This window comes from Microcaecilia unicolor, chromosome 2, assembly GCF_901765095.1.
Source record: "Microcaecilia unicolor chromosome 2, aMicUni1.1, whole genome shotgun sequence".
NCBI classification, from domain to species: domain Eukaryota; kingdom Metazoa; phylum Chordata; class Amphibia; order Gymnophiona; family Siphonopidae; genus Microcaecilia; species Microcaecilia unicolor.
The window spans coordinates 227,875,342-227,894,539 of record NC_044032.1 but is presented as its reverse complement, the minus strand read 5'-3'; the positions used below and the strand labels follow the sequence as shown (position 1 = coordinate 227,894,539).

The window sequence follows — 19,198 nt, the reverse complement described above, 5'->3', positions numbered from 1 at the left end:
CTAGTTTAAGGCAAGTCCCTCTTGGTTTGGTTTCATGAAGATGAGCTATGAGAAATGAATCATTTCTCACATCAAAGGTAGCACTTTGATCCAGCTGAATTAGGAGGACATCTTTTCGAGCATCCAAGTGACAGATGATATCATTTAGCAATGCTGTTGGTGCTGTCTCTGTACTGTGACCCTGTCTGAAACTGGACTGTTGTGGATGAGGAGCATTACTGGAGTTCCTGATATGGGTAAGCATTTGGAAAACAGTTTTCTGAGTTTTTCCAGAAAGAGAAGAGTGGTGATAGGGCGTAAATTCTAGGGGAGGAGACATCTGACTGCCAGTGTCAACAAACTTGATTGAGGGTGGATGGAAAGCAAATCTGCAATCAGACACAGGTTCAGACTATTCTTACTTTGCCGGGGTGGGGGTGGGGGGTGGGGGGAAGGTCGGTTAGTATTCTGCTTTGGTACTTGACCACTGTGATATGCAGTGCAGAGCATCCTCAGAAGGGTTGATCAGCATGTAGTAGTGGCAGCTGCAGCTGGGTGTGGAGTGTGCTGTGGGAGCTGCTACAAGACCACCTTATTGGCCTGCTCAGCCATACTATCAGTGGAGGAGACTGCAACATCAGGCATGACAAATGGTGGAAAGGCTTGAAGCAGGCCCCCTGTGGGAGAGAAAGGGGGGAGTTTATTGCTGTGGCAGGAACAGCAGGCAGGTTGCTTTGTGAAGGACCTGTTTTATGGCCACCCAGATTGATGCGAACAAAAATAAAAACCTGACCACCATTGGGGCAATGATTAACCCAGGCATTCAGGGTGGGTTCTTCTTCTTTTTCCCCTTAATTGTCCTACTTTTCCACCAGGCATTTTACCTGATGTAGGGCTCTCTCTCACCTTCCTCTGCCTCCTTCCAGCTCTCTTCTACCGTAGGATCTTAGCCCACCAAACTTTGTTGATGGAAGACCCAGGATATCATGATTTTGGGGTGAGAATCCCTGCAGGGAGACACTTGAGTAGAGAGGATCAAGATGATGATCCTGGGATAGAGGAGCTGGAAGAAGGCAAGGGAGTGATTCATTTGCTGTTGGTATCTTCAAAACAGAAATGTTTCTTCAATGGTCTTGCAGGCACTGAGTGCCCTAGGCATCACTGAGGAAGAGGAGGTGGGACCGTTCCTTCAGGCGATGGCTTTAAATGTGAGATCACACAAGACCCTCGCCACTGGTGTCTTGTGGAGCATAGATTTGTGATATTTTGTGTTATCTTTCATATCAACACTGGATTATAGTTTCACTTTTACTTTGTTTTTAATCTGTGTAATCCGCTTTGATGGTCTGACCATAAGCAGACAATCAGACAAATAAAACCTTGTAACCTCAAAACCTTCAAAGATCTGTTTTTCACATTGGATTCTCAGTCTTAGGATTGTGATATGAGACTTTTTTTTTTTTTTTGCTTCAGAGGCTAGAGCCTGCTTAAACTGTGGCTAGCTATACAGAAGCTGACAGCAAGAGTGGATTTGGAATCCCCTCCTTAGATAACCTTTCATAGTGGATACCACCTGAGTGATTTGGAGAGGGGGGCATGCTGTTTGAACCAAATGACCTAGGATTAGTTAAGAGTGAAAAAAATAAAGTTGTTGATCAGCTGCCTAGAAACAGGCCCTTTAGAAATGTGAATCTGTTCTCCATGGCTGAATATCAAAAATTTTCCCTAATAGCATTACATCAATAGTATACTTGAATTGGCAAGGGAATAGCAGGAGTGTCTTGTTAACTTAAGAAGTCAGTCTGTTTGCTCAGGTGGGTGGGAAGGTATATACAGGGCCTGTCTTCAACTTGTTGCAGGAATAGGAGGTGTCCAGTTGGACAGTCTGCTTAAATACATGTGGATGTGGACGAAGGGGCGGGCAGCCTTCTCCATGATAGTGCACCAAGGGGTGAACCACTTATAGATCTAATAGTTTCTCCAAGGAAGGAACACTAAGGTTTGGATGCTCTGTATCAACCACGACCTCTCCGTGACTTTCTGTATGTTTTCTTCCTCAGTGACCTCCTGTTAGAAGGATGAGTCTGCTCTTGATTCCGTTAGTTTTAGTGATCCTCATAGTTCCATATTTCCCCAGAAGGCTATGATATGCTGTCCTTGATTTGAGGCTGAAGGTTGGGGAACTACTGACGATTCCTTCACACCAGGGTTTCTTGCCACAGAAACTAATTCTTATTAATAACTCACCTGCATTTTTTTTCATAGCCTAGCGGTTGAGAAGGCATGATTAAAGAAGAGAGGATACTCGGCAGAAGTTACAGCTGTCTTACTACAGGCATGTAAGAGGTCTACTTTCTCTGTTGGAGTATGAAGAATATTTGAGTCATTTTGAAGTGTGAAAATAATGTCTCTTAAGCATCAGTGTCTTTGACTGTGATGTTTTTACAGAAGGGGCTATAGAAAGGGCTGGTGTTGAATCCTGTTAAAGTTCAAATAGTGGCCGTAGAATGTTCTAGAGGTTGAGGGAAGGGAGCATCCTTATCGGCAATTCTGGATGACTCCTTAAAAGGGTGAAGCATCTCTCCTTACTGGAATCCCAACTTACTGCTTAAAAGCATTTTCTTTAATTCCATTCAAACCAAGAATAAGGCCATTGATCAAGATCTTGAAATTTAAGATGACAGTTCTTGTAACTGTTTGCTTCCAATCTGCAAGGAATTGTTTCCTGGGGATTTCAGACTAAGGATTTCAATTTGCTTCACTACTTGTCTATTCCAAATCTGAGCTCAAGGCAAAGTGCATTCAGGTACACAAGTTGTTTCCCTTCCCAAATTGGCTCACAGTCAAAGTTGTACATAAGGCAACAGAGGAATCAAGTGACTTGCACAAGGTCATAAAGTGTCTCAGATGAAGAAATTGGATTTGAACCCTGGCTTTTCCTGGTTTATAGCTGCCTTCTCTAACCATTAGGCAGGCACTCCACTGCAATTTGTACAATTCCGTCTTTTTTTTTTTTTTTTTCCTTTTTTTACTTATGGGAGTATCGTGCCTTCTAATGAGTCTGGCAGTTTCCTTGCTGACTCTCAAGAGGGAAATTGAGAGTCTATTAAAGCTTCACTTTCTGAACATGTGTAAAATTTTATATAAGTATCTGAAGGATATAAACAACTTCAGGAAGTTTAGTCATTTTTTCGTACTGTTCATTGACCAAAAGAAAGGTCAGAAAGTGTCAGAGGTCGTGACTATAGCTTGCTGAGTAAAAGAGTTGGTCACCTCAACCTATGTCTTGAACAGTCTCTTCCATTGTATCCTGTCAGTCCAGACCAATGGGTTATGTCCCTCTACCAGCAGATGGAGACAGGAAGAAAATAGTTCTTGTGACTTGGCCCTTAAGGGTATTATGCAGCATAGAATGTTCAGTATTTCCTCTGTCTCCCAAGTGGAGGGATGACGGGCTAACAGTTCTGCTCCTGATTTATAGCTAGTTTCAATTGAGCTTTAACTACTTTTTTGGGGTTTTCTGCTTCTGGGCAAGTTTTATACTAAGACTCGGTTAAGTTTGGGGTGCCTGTTTGGCTTATTCTCCTGAACTAGCTTCTCAGCTGTGTTCTAGTTGAGTTGGAGGTGCCCTCCTGGGCTTGTTCTCCTTAATGCCTGGGGTTCAGTTGTATTGGGTTGCTTTATTTGGCATAAGCTCCTGTTTTAAAAAAAAAAAAAAAAAGCAGCTGATCTACGGAACTGAGGTATATCTCTGAGATCCCTACCACCCCTCCCCCTTATCCCCCACCGGACCATTGGACCACCAACATCTCCTGTAGAAGTCAGCCTGCATTCGGTGAGCATTTTGTGATTCATTTCAGTTATTTCCAGTGTTCTGGTATTTGTGCCTCTGTTCCTTATTAAGCTCTCACTGGTATCTGGCTTGACTTTTTTTCACAGCAGGGATCACTGACAGGAACGTTTGTACTTCCGGTTTCTATAAGCAGTGCGATGTTCTATGTGACTATCTCTTATGTGAAGGATTACCTACTCCTGTTTGTGTGACATTATTTTCCTCAGTGTTCCAGACTGTTATTAATTTTTCCTGCCAAATTTTTTTTCTGTTTCTGCCAGCTGTTCCCCCCCCCCCCCCCAAGTGTTTCATGGCTGATTTATTAGCTCTGCAAGTTAAAAAAGCAAAAAACAAACCCTTACTACATTATGTGCTCCTATTCTTTGGTTCATTACTGTGTGCTGCAATTTGATTAAATTTTGGAATTTTTGGTGCAGTCACTTTAAAGGTTACAGTAGCTTCCTGAATAGTAGATAAATTCTCTGTTTAATTTGAATATCAGGCTGAGTCTGTTCTTATATGCAGTGGTTAGTTATTGATTGCAGTTAGCTGTATTTAGTTTTTCCTTTATAGAGTTCGTAAGGATTAACTGTGCTTATTTTCATTCAGCTGTGTATATTTTGACATAAATATCCAAATTTGCTTTATTTTCCCATCACTATTATTATTCTTAAAAAGAAAAGAAAAACAAATTCCTATCTGGTCAAAGCTGTATGATGCAGCTCTTGGCTGTGTTACACCAAATTTGATGGTTGCGCACTGTTTTGACATGAGTTACTTATTTGGCTTGCTGGATTCAGGATAGTTGCATTCATTTTTTTCAGTTATAGAAATAGTGCAGCTGAAGAAGTTTGGTAGCTACTGTTGATTTGAAGCTGGCCCAATTGCACAGTTTTTCCATTCAACTGTTGTTCACCTCCATATTTATTTATTTATTGCATTTGTATCCCACATTTTATGTAGTGCACAGTTCTTTCTGTATCATACTGAGCTTCTTTTCCACTGTGTGTGTAGTTTCCACCTAGGTTGTAAATTGCACCATTCACCTGGGTTTAATGCTTGCACCCACTGACATAGTTGCTCAGTGGCACTGGTATTGCACAGTTATTCCAGGTGTCTGTGGTATATTGGATGGATATTTGTGGCATCCCAGTCAGCAGCTGACTGCATGTCATTGGCTGTGATAAACATAAGTGGGACATCAGAGTCTGCATCCAAGCATATGTCAGCTGTGGCAAGTGCATGCTATATTGTATGCAGCATTGGCAGATATCTTCAGTTACAGCATGCAAGCGTATGGCTTCAGAGGCGGAGGCCACTTGTGTGTTGCCAGTTACCACATCTACTTCTCTTGTTCTGCTGCCTGTATGGCACCATCCAGGGCAGCAGCCTATATGGCAGGAGCTACGGCTGATTACATGGCACCAACTACTGTGGACACCTGTATGGATACTGCTGCACAACCACCTCTAACTCCTGCTCTAGCAATGGCCTGGATGTCTCCAGTTTTGGCAGCCACGTCTGTAGCTCTAGTTACTGTGGCTACATGTATAGCATTTCTTGATGCATTTATTATGGTGTATGGCTGTTTCAGGAAACTGTCTTCACTGGTTTTGGTGGTTGACAGGTGCCTCATCTACTCTGCAAAACTAGTACAGTTTTGCTGGTCACTCATATGGCTGAGGCTGTACAAGCCATCTACGTTGTGCGATTCTACAGACTAGCTGTTTTCTGCAGCTAACTTGATAGCCTTGTCATTGGCTACCACTGTTATTCAACTGCAGGAAGTCTCTAATATTGTGTGTGTGTGGGGGGGGGGGGGGGGGGGGGAGGGGTTCTCAGACTAATAGGCTCCCATCATGGGTTGTCCTATCAGAGTGTCTCGTGTCTCGGCCTTACACTGACATTTGGGTATTCATGTCTGAATAGAGCACTCTTTGACACCAGGATAGTCACTAGCCATTTTCATTTGTCTCCCTTTTTTACTCTCAGCAAAGGGTGGATCTTAGTTTTTCTTGGTTGTCATAGATGTAGCTAGGAAAGCACAGTGGTTTTTCAGCCTCTGATAGCTTTCTTCCTATATTCCGTTCTCTGGATATTCAACTCCTCCAGGACTTCCATTTTAGTTGCAATATTCCCTTCATAGATGTACTTAGTCTTAGGCTGTTCCCTTCATAGACTCTTTCATGGAAAACATTAATTAGGTTTGTTTCTTGGTTTGTGCATCTCTTCCATGGTCTATCAATGCTATTTTCTATTATTACGCCATATCATGGGGATCACACCCTTCCATACCTTTTATCTTTCCAGATCCCTTCTGATTGTTCTTGGTTCTCTCTACTTGGTACCACTGGAAAGGACCTTTAAAGCCTATTCCAGTTTGTCTATATGTCAGTTTATTAGGCTGGGGAGATTAATGATGTGTGTTTGTGCAAAATTCTTTCTCTATTTTTGAGTGTTTAGCTCTTTTAGTCCCACCCTATATTGGCGACACTGCTTTGCTACATCCCATTGGTTTGGACGACTGATAGGATGCTATGGAAAGAAACATTATGTCTTACCTGATAACTTTCTTTCCTTTAGTCCTATCAGACCAGTCCAGAATTCCTCCCTGGTTGAATAATTTTAGTTTGCTTACAAGCTATATTTTTCAGATGTCGCAGATTCTACTTGTATGTTTTTCCTAACCTATTGTATGTCGCACTCTCCAGACTCTGTGAAATATCTGCATGTCAGAGTATATGCCTCACTATCTGGTAAGGTTATTAACCAGATTGAATTACTTGGTCATTGCTTGGCTATTTGAAATACTGTGACAGGGTAGGTAATCCACCTGAGTGGATGAACACAAAATCCCACAGAGTCAAAACGCAAATAAAGAAGTGGGAAGTGGACCAATGATTCCAGGAAGCTGTGACTATGGTTGTATATGATGAACAAACTTTAATGTAGACTCGACACAGTACTGTGTTTCGGCCACAGGCCTGCCTCAGGAGTCTAAAGAAACATATTAAAAAGACGTATAAACAATGTATGAATTTAAACAGGAAAATAAAATACATATGAGCCATGTGTGAACATATGTAAATAAAAATGTCAGACAAAAAATAAAAGCACTCTAACTCAGGAGCAAAAAAAGTTACAAAATAGCACAAGCATGAGTATCGCGTCATATTGATAAGTGCTTAAATTGTATTAAAAAAAACCCATAAATAAGTGTGATTCACATAACTCTATATAGCATATGGGATTTGCATATGTTTAGACAGATAACTCTAGTGAAGGAGAACTGAACCTTTTCAATTAAAGAATTCTTTTAGAAAAAATATACTACTGATCACCATAGATATAGTACAGCAAGGATAACATGAACAAGGGCATTAAAGGATCAACAATATAAAGTAAAAGTACAACGTAATTAAAACATCATGCATTATTCAATTGGAAAGCAACCCAAAAGTGAGATCGCTATGCATATTTATTTTCCTGTTTAAATTCATACATTGTTTATACGTCTTTTTAATATATTTCTTTAGACTCCTGAGGCAGGCCTGTGGCCGAAACACAGTACTGTGTCGAGTCTACATTAAAGTTTTGTTCATCATATAAAACCATAGTCACAGCTTCCTGGAATCATTGGGCCATTTCCCACTTCTTTATTTGAAGTACTGAACATTCTGTGCTGCATATTACCCTTAAGGGGCGAGTCACAAGAACTGTTTTCTTCTGTCTCCATCCGCTGGTAGAGGGACACAACCCATTGGTCTGGAATGGTCTGATAGGATTAATAAAAAGAAATTATTAGGTAAGACATAACTTTTCCTTAGCACTCATATTTATTTTATTTATTTAGATTTTGCTCACACCTTTTTCAGTAGTAGCTCAAGGTGAGTTACATTCAGGTACACTGGATATTTCTCTGTCCCAGGAGGGCTCACAATCTAAGTTTGTACCTGAGGCAATGGAGGGTTAAGTGACTTGCCCAAGATCACAAGGAGCAGCAGCGGGATTTGAACTGGCCACCTCTGGATTATAAGACTGGTGCTCTAACCACTAGGCCACTCCTCCACTCCACTGACTGGCTCATAAAGCTTCAAGCTTATTTGATCTATTACATGAGCAACTTTTTGAGATGGGCTTCATATGATTTTACCAGTGGATGTTTGTAGGGTGTCACATGGTATTCCTTGAGCTTATTCACTAAGTGTTACCACTTAAATATAGAGAATCGAGAAGAATATGCTGCTTTCAGGGCAGGAGTACTCAAAGGAGGCTGAACAGGTTCCCACATGTTTAGACAAACATAGAAACATCCCATGCATCTGCAGTGGTCTGGTAGGACAATAAAGAAGGAAAAAATTGGCCTTAGGCCTTACTTGATGATTTTTCTTTCTTTTGAGTCCTACCAGTCCAGGGACCACCTAATTTTTTTTTGTCCTTTGTATTGTAAGAATTCAGCTATGTCAGCCAGATTGTAGGTGATGATATTCAGATTTTTGAATGAATGTTTCATCTTCAAAAATGCTTTAGTCCTGGATTCCTAATGGCTGTTAGTTGCTGATGATACTCAGCTTGCCCTTGGATAGAGGGAAGGTTTTTAAATTACTTTGGTTACACTACTCTATATAGTGTTCTGTGTGGCCCTCATCTCTCAAGTATTTCTGTATCTATCAAGTTGTTCTATGTCTCCTCCTACTAGTAGGGGGCAAAACCCATGTGTCTGGACTGGGCTGGTAGAACTGAAATAAAGAAAAATAGCAGGTAAGACCAAGCTTTTCTTATTCCCTTAGAATATGAATTTCTAGAGTCCTTGGGTAGGTCAGAATGTTATTTCCTGAATTTTATGCTGGCAACTTCTATACACATAGAGAGACTGATTTAAGTCTCGCCCTTTTCTAGATGACTTCCATCTTGGATTATATTAAGTGATTTTGAATAGGTCATGGGCTGCTAATAGTTTTCTATCTTTTTTTTTTTTTTTCAGCCAGAAGCACAAGTTCGTCAAGTGGCTGTGAAGTTTCTTAGTACAGTTTTCTCATCGGACCATGTAACTTCCAGATATTTGCTTTTATTATCAGCTGGAGATTTGTAAGTTCTAGAATTTATCCTGTTTTTATTTTTTTTGTTATTTAAATATCTCCTGTAATCAAACTTGACTGTGATGTGGTATCTTGGCCAGGTGGGGCAATAAGGACTAATCAGTCAACAGAAAATAGAGCTACAAATTTTCATTGAAGATGGTGAGACCAGAGAATTTGGGGCTAGACAGAACAGTTCATTACAAATGAGAGCCTTCAGTAGCTTACACAATTTAATGATTTTATGGGGATTTTATCCTTTGCTATTTTCTTGTTGATTGATAAAATACATGAAAAAGAACCACGCAGTGGGAGGCATGCTTAGCAATGTTGACTGGCAGAGGGGAAAAGATAGGAGGAAATATGTTATATAATAAAAGCATAGCTTGTTGAGTTCCTTGTTATAGAATTGAGTTGAAAGAAGGCATTTTTAGAAGGGGTGATTTGTGTGTTGTATTATTGTTTTGTTGATCAATAAAGTATTTTTGAACATAATGACTTCGTGGCAAGCAAAAGTTGAGGAAGCATTTTCTTATCCATCCTTCAGGAGTTAAAATGGAGATGCCAAGTGCTAGAAATGAAGGATTCACAAGTATTTGAAAACTGGAATTGATAGGAGATGTTTGATATAATTTAATTAAATGAAAAACACTTGCTTCTGAATTTTTTAGACCAGCACACATTATATACAGGTACACAATTAGTACCTGTATATAATATGTAAACCACTTTGATTGTAACTAGTGGTATATCAAATCCCACCCCCCTTTCCCTTACAGAAATTTTCTGGAGAACAAGAAAACATTCCCTTACAGAAATTTTCTGGAGTACAAGAAAACATTTTCAGTAGTGCCAAAGAGACTTGGCATATATAGAGTTTGCATCAAGCACTGTGTCCTCCGTTAAGATTTGAGAAACGGTGGAAGTTTTTTGGAAGGCAGCTGGGGTAGATGCTCATCCTTTAGGATTATTTTTCTATATCCATATGCTGGCCAAGCTAAAAAGGGTGTAGAAGAATTACATTACTTGCTCTTGCCTATTCTCTCGCATCCAGGGAAACCACAGCTGACTGCTGTCCAGGTTAAAAAAAAAAAAAGAAACAGGCAAATTAGGATGTTTGTTGCCTTCCTTTAAATGTTTAATAGAAACCTATTTTGGGCAATGGATATGGTTTTGATCTCTATTAGAAATGGTTGGAAGTAGTTACTTCTAGCTCCACCTATTCCTAGAGGCTGAGATTGCCTTTTAAAATGCTTCCAGGCTGTGGTAACTAGAGGGGCTTGTATGAATATTTCAGTTTCCAGTGTTTGCTCTGTTTCTTTTCTTATTCTTTCAATAATTCTTTTTTTTCTTCATGGAAGGCGGGAAGAGGTGCATGGAGAAGCCCAGCGTGCGCTCAGAGCCCTTCCCAGCACTAATGAAAAAGAGAGTGCTGGCAGACGGTTGCCTCCCTTTCCAGACATGGTCCAGTATATCCAGGAAAAGGTATTTCACTGTGGATACTGAATCTGTAGAATTTTGGAAAGCAAAAAAATGTAGTTTTTTCTTAAGAAAATAATCTGTTTTGCTTCTATTGTATTAAAAATCATGACAGACTTATTTTGTATATTAAATAGGGAAAACTTAGAAACAGCCCTCCTGTTCAGGAGCAACAGCATATATTTTTGCTTGGGAAGACCAAAAAATAAAAATAATACCGCTCTGACTCTGCCCCCCCCCCCCCCCCCCCCAATCTCCCTAGCTGCTGATACTGTGTAAGGCAAAATTTGGGTGGACTCTATCCTATTCTGATGCCTGTGCTTTCTTATACTTCCCTTTCAAATGGAATAAGCAGTTGTTCAACTGTGGAGATCTTGTGGGCAAATGGAGCCATCTCGTTATCCATGTGGGACCTTCACAGTCTGATAGTGCTATCAGAAAAGCAGTACTGAAAATAATAATAATAAAAAAAGTTGGATCTATGGTAGACTTTTGGCTTATTTATTTATTTATTTATTTTTCTCCTCAGGCTTCTCAGAGAATTAAAACTCCAGCTAAATATGTGACGGGGACTGTAGTTCTTCCATTTAATCCTGCTGCATTTGGAGAGGTAAACACCCCAATATGGCCCAATGTGGGATCTGTAATTTTAGGAGGGAGATAACAGAGGGAAGAAACATCCCATGGCTTGTTTGTTCCTTTTGTATCTCTGTTGAGATTAGTTCACGCCAAAATATTTTATTATACTCCTTTATTGCTACTTTACACACACATTCATGTTAAATGCTCTTTTTCTTAAAATTTTTTTTTAGAATTAATGACAGTTCAAATGTAGAAGACCAAAGGGTAATTGAGCATGGTGCTTTTTATCTGACCCCTTACCACTGATTTTTTTTTTTTAATGTATATCAGTGTTTCCATGTGTGACATCAGGGATAGATAATAAGCAGTGGTAATTTTTTTTTTTTAAATGTATATCAGTGTTTCCATGTGTGACATCAGGGATAGATAATAAACAGTGGTAAATTTTTTTTTTTTTTGTATCGATAGATTTTTATTAGAAAAAATGTTTTCTTTTCAAATAGCACAGCCCGCACATTATAAGCATATCACATATGCAACTACAATAGCCCCTAAAGACAAGGTATATAAAAACAGAAACCACCCTAACCCCTCCCCCACTCCCCTTCAATTACATCAACATCAAAGAAAACAGCACATGGGGTTACATTGTGGTTCTTCAGTGCTTCCCATTTTCCAAAACCTTCCCCTAGCCCCTCCTCTTCATTAATTATAATAGTAAGGTGATTCTGTTTGGGATCATAACGTCCATGATGCCTTTCAGTCAGTCTTTCCAAGTTCCTCATTACTTTCAGATGTGAAATCCAGTCTTACAGCATTGGTCTGCTTCCACTTTCCAGGAATCTCACGTTTGGCAGCTGCCAGACACATTTGCTTAAGCCTCACTTGCCACACTTGAATCAAATTATTGCTGAAACCAAGGAAGCATGATTTAGAGTTCAAAGGAAATTTAGTCCCCAGACCCTTTTCCATATGTTGAACAACTAAGACCAATATGACTATATTTTCCCATTTCTGGGATAAGCAGCATAAAATGTATTGAACTTTTTCCGGATCTTGCCAGTTATTTGTGGCCTGGATTGGCCACTGTTGGAAACAGGATTCTGGGATTGATGAACCCTTGGTCTGTCGCAGTGTGGCAATACTTATGTACTTATGACTGGTTTATAATACCAACAGGTGACCACTTTATAGGCATTCTTTTTTTTATCAGCACAGAAATTTAGACTTTTTAACCTTGTGAAATACCCTTTTCTACTCACTGTGAGTGAGCTCAATTCCCAAGTCATCTTCCCAAAGAGACATAAACTTATATTTCGTGAAGTCCTGCACATTAACAGGCTTATTTTCAAAAAAGGACGCTCATCTTTCGACACAAATCGCAAGATGGGCATCCTTCTCACAGGATCGCCCAAATTGGCATAATCAAAACCCAATTTTGGGCATCCTCAACTGCTTTCTGTTGCGGGAACGACCAAAGTTCACAGGGGCGTGTTGGAGGCGTAGCGAAGGCGGGACTGGGGCGTGCCTAACACATGGGCGTCCTTGACCGATAATGGAAAAAAGAAGGGCGTCCCTGACGAACACTTGGACAACATTACCTGGTCCTTTTTTTTTTTTTTTCCTTACGACCAAGCCACAAAAATGTGCCCTAAATGACCAGATGACCACCGGAGGGAATCTGGGATGATCTCCTCTTACATCCCCCAGTGGTCACTAACCCCCTCCCACCCTCAAAAAGAAATTTTTAAAATATTTTTCCCAGCTTCTATGCCAGCCTCAAATATCATACCCAGCTCCATGACAGCAGTATGCAGGTCCCTGGAGCAGTTTTTAGTGGGTGCAGTGCACTTCAGGCAGGTGGACCCAGGCCCCCCCACCCCCCCACCTGTTACACTTGTGGTGGTAAATGTGAGCCCATCAAAGCCCACCAGAAACCCACTGTACCCACATGTAGGTGCCCCCCTTCACCCCTTAAGGCTATGGTAGTGGTGTACAGTTGTGTGGAGTGGGTTTGGGGGGGCTCAGCACCCAAGGTAAGAGCGCTATGCACCTGGGAGCAATTTCTGAAGTCCACTGCAGTGCCCCCTAGGGTGCCCGGTTGGTGTCCTGGCATGTCAGGGAGACCAGTGCACTACGAATGCTGGCTCCTCCCACGACCAAATGGCTTGGATTTGGTCGTTTCTGAGATGGGCGTCCTCGATTTCCATTATCGCTGAAAATCGGGGACGACCATCTCTAAAGTCGACCTAAGTATGGAGATTTGGGCGTCCCCGACTGTATTATCGAAACGAAGATGGACGCCCATATTTTCGATGATACGGGTTTCCCCGCCTCTTCGCCGGGACATCCTGCGAGGACGTCCTCAGGAAAACGTGGGTGCCCCTTTCGATTATGCCCCTCCACGAAACCTGTATAAATAGAGATAAGGACCCTTGAGTTCCCCTAAGGCCATCCACAAATTCTCAAGATGTTCTGTTTCATCCATATCATCTGAAACCAACCCTTACTACTTATAAAATGTTTCACTTGCAGATAACAAAATACATCACCCGAAGGGAGATAATAAGTATTGCTTAATTCTTCAAAAATACATGGTTTTCTTACGTGTAAGTATTGTTTGAATTTGATTAACCTGACCTCCTCCCACCTGATAAAAACAACCCCCCCCCCTTCCTTTTTTAAGTATGTTCATACTGAATGGGCACATGGAAGACCTCTTGGACTTCCTACCCAGTTTTAACTTTAACTCTATCCCATATCCTTAACAGGATTAGTGATTTCCCTGAAGTATTTGTTCAAAATTCTCGAAAGCTGTAACAAATGCTTTAAAGGGAGAAATTCTGCACTAATAGTACCCCACTTTTAAATGGATTAAGTTTCCAATCCAGACATTGTCGAAGTTGAGCAGCCCAATAATACCACAGCAAATTGAACAGCCCTCCCTCCCAAGCTCCACTTTTTGCCACAGAACATCTTTCGCCAGTCTTGGAGACTTCTCCCCCCATATAAATCGAGTGAAATTCCGCTGAGGATTCAACAGCACCCCTTAAGAAAAACAAGGGGTGAGGTAAAGTAATCATCTTAAGAGCAGCAATTTGTCCCCACCAAAAAAGCCAATTCCGTTTCCATTTTGTCAAGTCAGAGAAAATGTGTCGAAATATAGTATCATAGTTTGGGGAGTATAGCTGCTGTAGATCTCTGGTGATTTGAACCCTTAAATATCTAATCCTGGAGGTAGCCCATTTAAATGGAAAACTTTGGTGCATTATACTTTTTTCAGACTGCACAGTGTTGCTCCCTAAAATTTTGTTTTTGTCTAAACTTACTTTGAATCCTGCAACCTTGCCATGATCCTGCATTTCCCGTAAAATAACTGGAAGAGATTGTGTGACAAAACAGTGGGTTTTTTAAGCCTGTAAAACTGCCTCAATTAATTCTGAAGTTTATTTCTCTAGTTTGGCCAGCAGGTGGTGCATGTTTATGATTGAAGCTGTTACAGAGAAAAGACCTGCAGTGATGTGGCCAGCTTTTTTTTAAAACTTGTTCTGGGCCCTGGTTGACCTGGAGTTTGAAGTTAGCCAGAGGTCACTGGTTTTGTCTTCAGTCTTAGCCAGGAAGAAAAGAGACTAGGATCTCTTTGCTGAGGCTCTGTGAACAGTTATATGTCCTGATCTTCCCAGGTACTACTTAGATAGTATACAAATGTTTAGTTAGTGTTATAATTGATCCATATTTCAGTTACCTGTTATTGTTCTGGTGATTGCACCTTTTTCTGTTCATTGTTTATTGACTGAAAAATTAGAACATTCTTTTTAATTTGTTGCCTCTCCTTGTCTGGACTGATAAAGAATCCTGTGGTTTGTGTATTGGGTCTGTGAGTGCTTTCGGGAACTGTGGGACCACTGGGAGTGTGGCCTCCAGTAACCTAGAAATCACTGGGGATAATTTGAGAGCAGAGACTCGCCCTGGTCTCAGCTAGAAGGCCCAGAGGAGGTTGTGACCCAGATGGTAGGAGGAGGGTGCTAGTGTACAGCACAAGCGGCAGGTGCAGGCAGACCTGAGCTGTGCTGGGGATAGACCCTCTAAGTGGTCTGAGTCAGGAGTTCTATAGAGAAGGCAAACAGCATAGGTGACAAAGGGCATCCTTGCTTAATGCCTCTCTCGACAGAAAATGAAGATGTGTAACCCCCATTTACTTTTACACATTCTGTTAGATTCTCATAAAACTTCTGAATCCATGCACAGAAATTGACCCCCGGGCCCGCTTTACAGAGAACCGGCCATAGAAAATCGCAGCGGACCCAGTCAAATTCTTTCTCTGCATTTATGGCTAAAAGTAGCAGCTTCAACTGGGACTGCTTGGCTCCCCAAATAACATTAAAAGTTCTCCTTATATTATCAGCCACTTAATGTTTTGGGAATGAATCCCTCCTGTTCTTTGTGAATTACATTCGGCAACACTGTCGCCAGACGCTCGGCTAAGATCTTGACTATAATTTTCACATCAATGTTAAGAAGTGAGATAGGTCTTTAAGACCCACATGCCGCTAGAGCTTTCCCTGGCTTCAGCAACACAGATACATGCTTCACACATGCCAGGTGGAAGCGTGTTCCCATTTAAAAGTCTGTTACCCAATGTTACCAACAACTCCCCAACTCCCCCCCCCCCCCCCTGAAAATGTTGTAAAATGTGGCTGAAAAGCCATCCAGTCCTGGAGCCTTTCCACTCTTCAAATTATTTAAGGCTTGGGCAATCTCTGAGGAGGATATGGGGGCATCCTATCTCTCTCTGTCCTATGGTATTTAACATGGCAACTCAGTCTGAGCTAAGTATTGATGAATATTCTCCTCACAACTGTTAGTAGAATGGCTATATAGTTGTCTAGAGAAACCCAAAAACTGATCGAAAATTTCCTTATCTGTATAATATATGGTGTTACTTTCTCCTTAATTTTCCTATTCAAATTGGAAGTCCATCTCTCACGAAGATGTTGGGCTAACATAGTACCCAATTTATTTCTGAATTCAAAAAATGTTTAAGCATAAAATCTGTTTTCATTTTGCCATCTTCCCAACTCAGCTCTAACTAGTCAATTCTGTCCAGAGGGACGGACTCAGGTGGTCTTTGTGCCTCTGTTCCAACATGCCCAACCGTTCTCTTAATTTTAAATGTTGTTGGTCTCTCTCCGTTTTCTTGTGTGCCCCCCAGTTGACCAAATGACTCCTTACCATTGCCTTAATAGCGTCCCACAAATAACTATCATTCACTGTCCCATTATCATTTTCCACTAAATATGTTTGTATTACCTCTTTAAGATCAGTGCAAATTTTATTATCTCCCCTGTTAAGCTGAACTCCCCTACATATGCAACTCTGCCCGTAAAGAAGCATGATCTGAGATTTTGTATTGGTTCAATTTGGGTCTCTAAAATCGGAATTTGACCCCACAACTGCCTTTGGCACCAAATAAGATCTATCCTAGTATGTTTCCTTCAAATGAGAATAAAAGGTATAATTTTTTGGGGGTAGGATGCTATAAACACCAAACATCTACGAGATCTAACCTTTTAATTCAATCCAAGAGAGCCCTCCTGTGAGTCTTATCATCCCCTCTCTTAGAGTGATCACACAAAGTATCTGGGATGACACTGAAATCCTCTTCCCCCCCCCCCCCCCCTTTCTAATGATTGCCCATTTGTCAGGGGCTTTTTAAGTCCCCTGAAAAAAGCACCTTGTTTTATATTTGGTGCATAAATATTGGTAATAGTGACCTGCTTCCCCTGTAACTTTCCTATAACTGCCAAGCAGTGCCCCAGGATCCTCCAGTAAGAAGGAGCAGCTTGAATGAATAAGTATCACTAAATCCCCAGACCTCCCACCGGACTATGCGATCTGCAGACCTCAAAATTCTTATGATATAAAAAACGCTGATCCCTCAGTTGCAAATGCGTCTCTTGTAATAACACTGTTCTATTTCAAATGATTCAACTCATTAAACACAATACTTCCCTTACCAACACCATTTAGCTCGTTAACATTCCAAGTACCCACCCTAATACTGTGACCAATACCAAATGTAAACTTCCCAACCTGTGCCCTACCCCCCTTGAGAATTAACCCCTCCCTCCTTCCCCCCCATACCCCCAGTAGACTACACCTCCTCTTTTCCCCTTTCCCCATTCCCTTCCCCATTCACTAGGTTCTGGCTATTACACTTACTGTTAATTACAAACTCGCTCCAGTCTATTAATTACAAAATATCTTTATTGAACACATATGCTTCAAAACAGCGCACATGCATTTAAAACCACCTATAACAAAAATACTCACTCATACCTTCCATACACATTCGTTCTTTCATAGTACCTGTCTAGTGAATCTATATATATAATACTCATATTGGTCTTACTTATACTTATTGTGCATTTATAATTTATTACAATCTCAAATTATTGATGTTTTCCTAAATTGCTTAACACCACGTAGCACATAAATACTTGCTGTTTCACAAGTCACAGATAATCTCCACAGAATTGGAAAAAAAACCGTCTCCAACACAGTTCTCTATGATCTCCCAATTCCACTATGATTTTCTGGAAGTTGTTATAATAGTCTCTAACACAGTTCTGAAAATGAGTAAAATAACTTTCAGTCGTCTTCAGGTACTTGATGAGCAGAATGAGTATGTCACTCCCACATATACTGTTAACTTGGTCCTTATACAAAACGTCGGTTCCTCTATGCAGGACCGCATTTCGTTCTCTTCATCAGGAGGAACCACCGCATCATCTACGAAAACACAATCCTATTACCACCCCTTCAACTCCAAATTCTATATATACTTTATATTCACTAAATTACAGTACTTCATATATTTAACTGCACTTACGTTATCCAATTCTGTTCGGCTGCATGCCTGAATGAGACTTTCTCAGCACGGAAGTCAACTGCCGTGTCTCTGAATTTACTGGGGAGGGTCAAACGCCAAATTTAAATCTTCCCATAATACACTGCCCCACCTATTGGATTTAAAGAAACATACCCTCATACCCATTCTACTTCCTGATTGAGGCCCATAGGTACCACTGTTCCCCATGTATAAATGTAACGTTGTTCTATGGCTAACAACCGAGTACTGATATCTCCCCCCTTAAATCTGTCCGGGGGGATCTGTACCAATACCACGCACCTTAGCTGTTCTATAGTATGATTGTGTTCATACCAATGAGCCACAAGAGGACTCATTACCTTCTTCAATCGTAAGTTACTAACATGTTCTGCTAATCTATTCTTTAAAGGGCGTTTGGTATGACCTATATAATAAAGTCCACAAGGGCATATAATACAATATACCACCTGGGAACTAGTGCAATTGGTATTATGGCGCAATATAAATTCCTTATTACAATGAGGTATAAGGATCATCCCAGTATTTAAGGAGTAACGGCAGTACACACACTTCCCACAAGGGGAGTGTCTGCCTTCCTCCAATCCCCCTCTTGGTCTCTTCAATAGTTCACCTACATTGGCTTGACGCCTATAAGCTACCTTAGGACGTTCCCTGAATTCTCATTTTGAGAACTGTGTTAGAGACTATTATAACAACTTCCAGAAAATCATAGTGGAATTGGGAGATCATAGAGAACTGTGTTGGAGACGGTTTTTTTTCCAATTCTGTGGAGATTATCTGTGACTTGTGAAACAGCAAGTATTTATGTGCTACGTGGTGTTAAGCAATTTAGGAAAACATCAATAATTTGAGATTGTAATAAATTATAAATGCACAATAAGTATAAGTAAGACCAATATGAGTATTATATATATAGATTCACTAGACAGGTACTATGAAAGAACGAATGTGTATGGAAGGTATGAGTGAGTATTTTTGTTATAGGTGGTTTTAAATGCATGTGCGCTGTTTTGAAGCATATGTGTTCAATAAAGATATTTTGTAATTAATAGACTGGAGCGAGTTTGTAATTAATAGTAGGTGTGTTCCAGCAGCTCTATTGTGTCCCTAATTGAGTGGTATTGTTATTACACTTACTGGCCAGCCCAATCCCTAGAGGAAGGCCAAAAGGCCCTAGAGGAAGGCCAAAAGGCAAGACTCAACTCCATGGCCCCCTCTTTCCTCAAGCCCCCTTACACCGCCCCAAAGTAGCGCTTTATCCCCTACTTTCCTCACCACTCCTCCATAATACACAAGAGATTATCATAGTTCCAAATTTCCCCATGCCATATGGTT

At 40.7% G+C, this 19,198-nt stretch overlaps 1 protein-coding gene across 2 annotated transcripts in view; it reads left to right on the top strand.

Annotated features, from left to right (window-relative positions):
* ECPAS (Ecm29 proteasome adaptor and scaffold) overlaps positions 1-19,198 on the top strand; it is a 318,939-nt gene that overhangs the window by 158,137 nt on the left and 141,604 nt on the right. For both annotated transcript variants that reach the window (XM_030193760.1, XM_030193758.1), the window contains exons 15-17: positions 8,796-8,899; positions 10,251-10,374; positions 10,898-10,978. In XM_030193760.1, the coding sequence (XP_030049620.1) occupies positions 8,796-8,899; positions 10,251-10,374; positions 10,898-10,978 (309 nt within the window). The remainder of the gene's footprint in view (positions 1-8,795; positions 8,900-10,250; positions 10,375-10,897; positions 10,979-19,198) is intronic.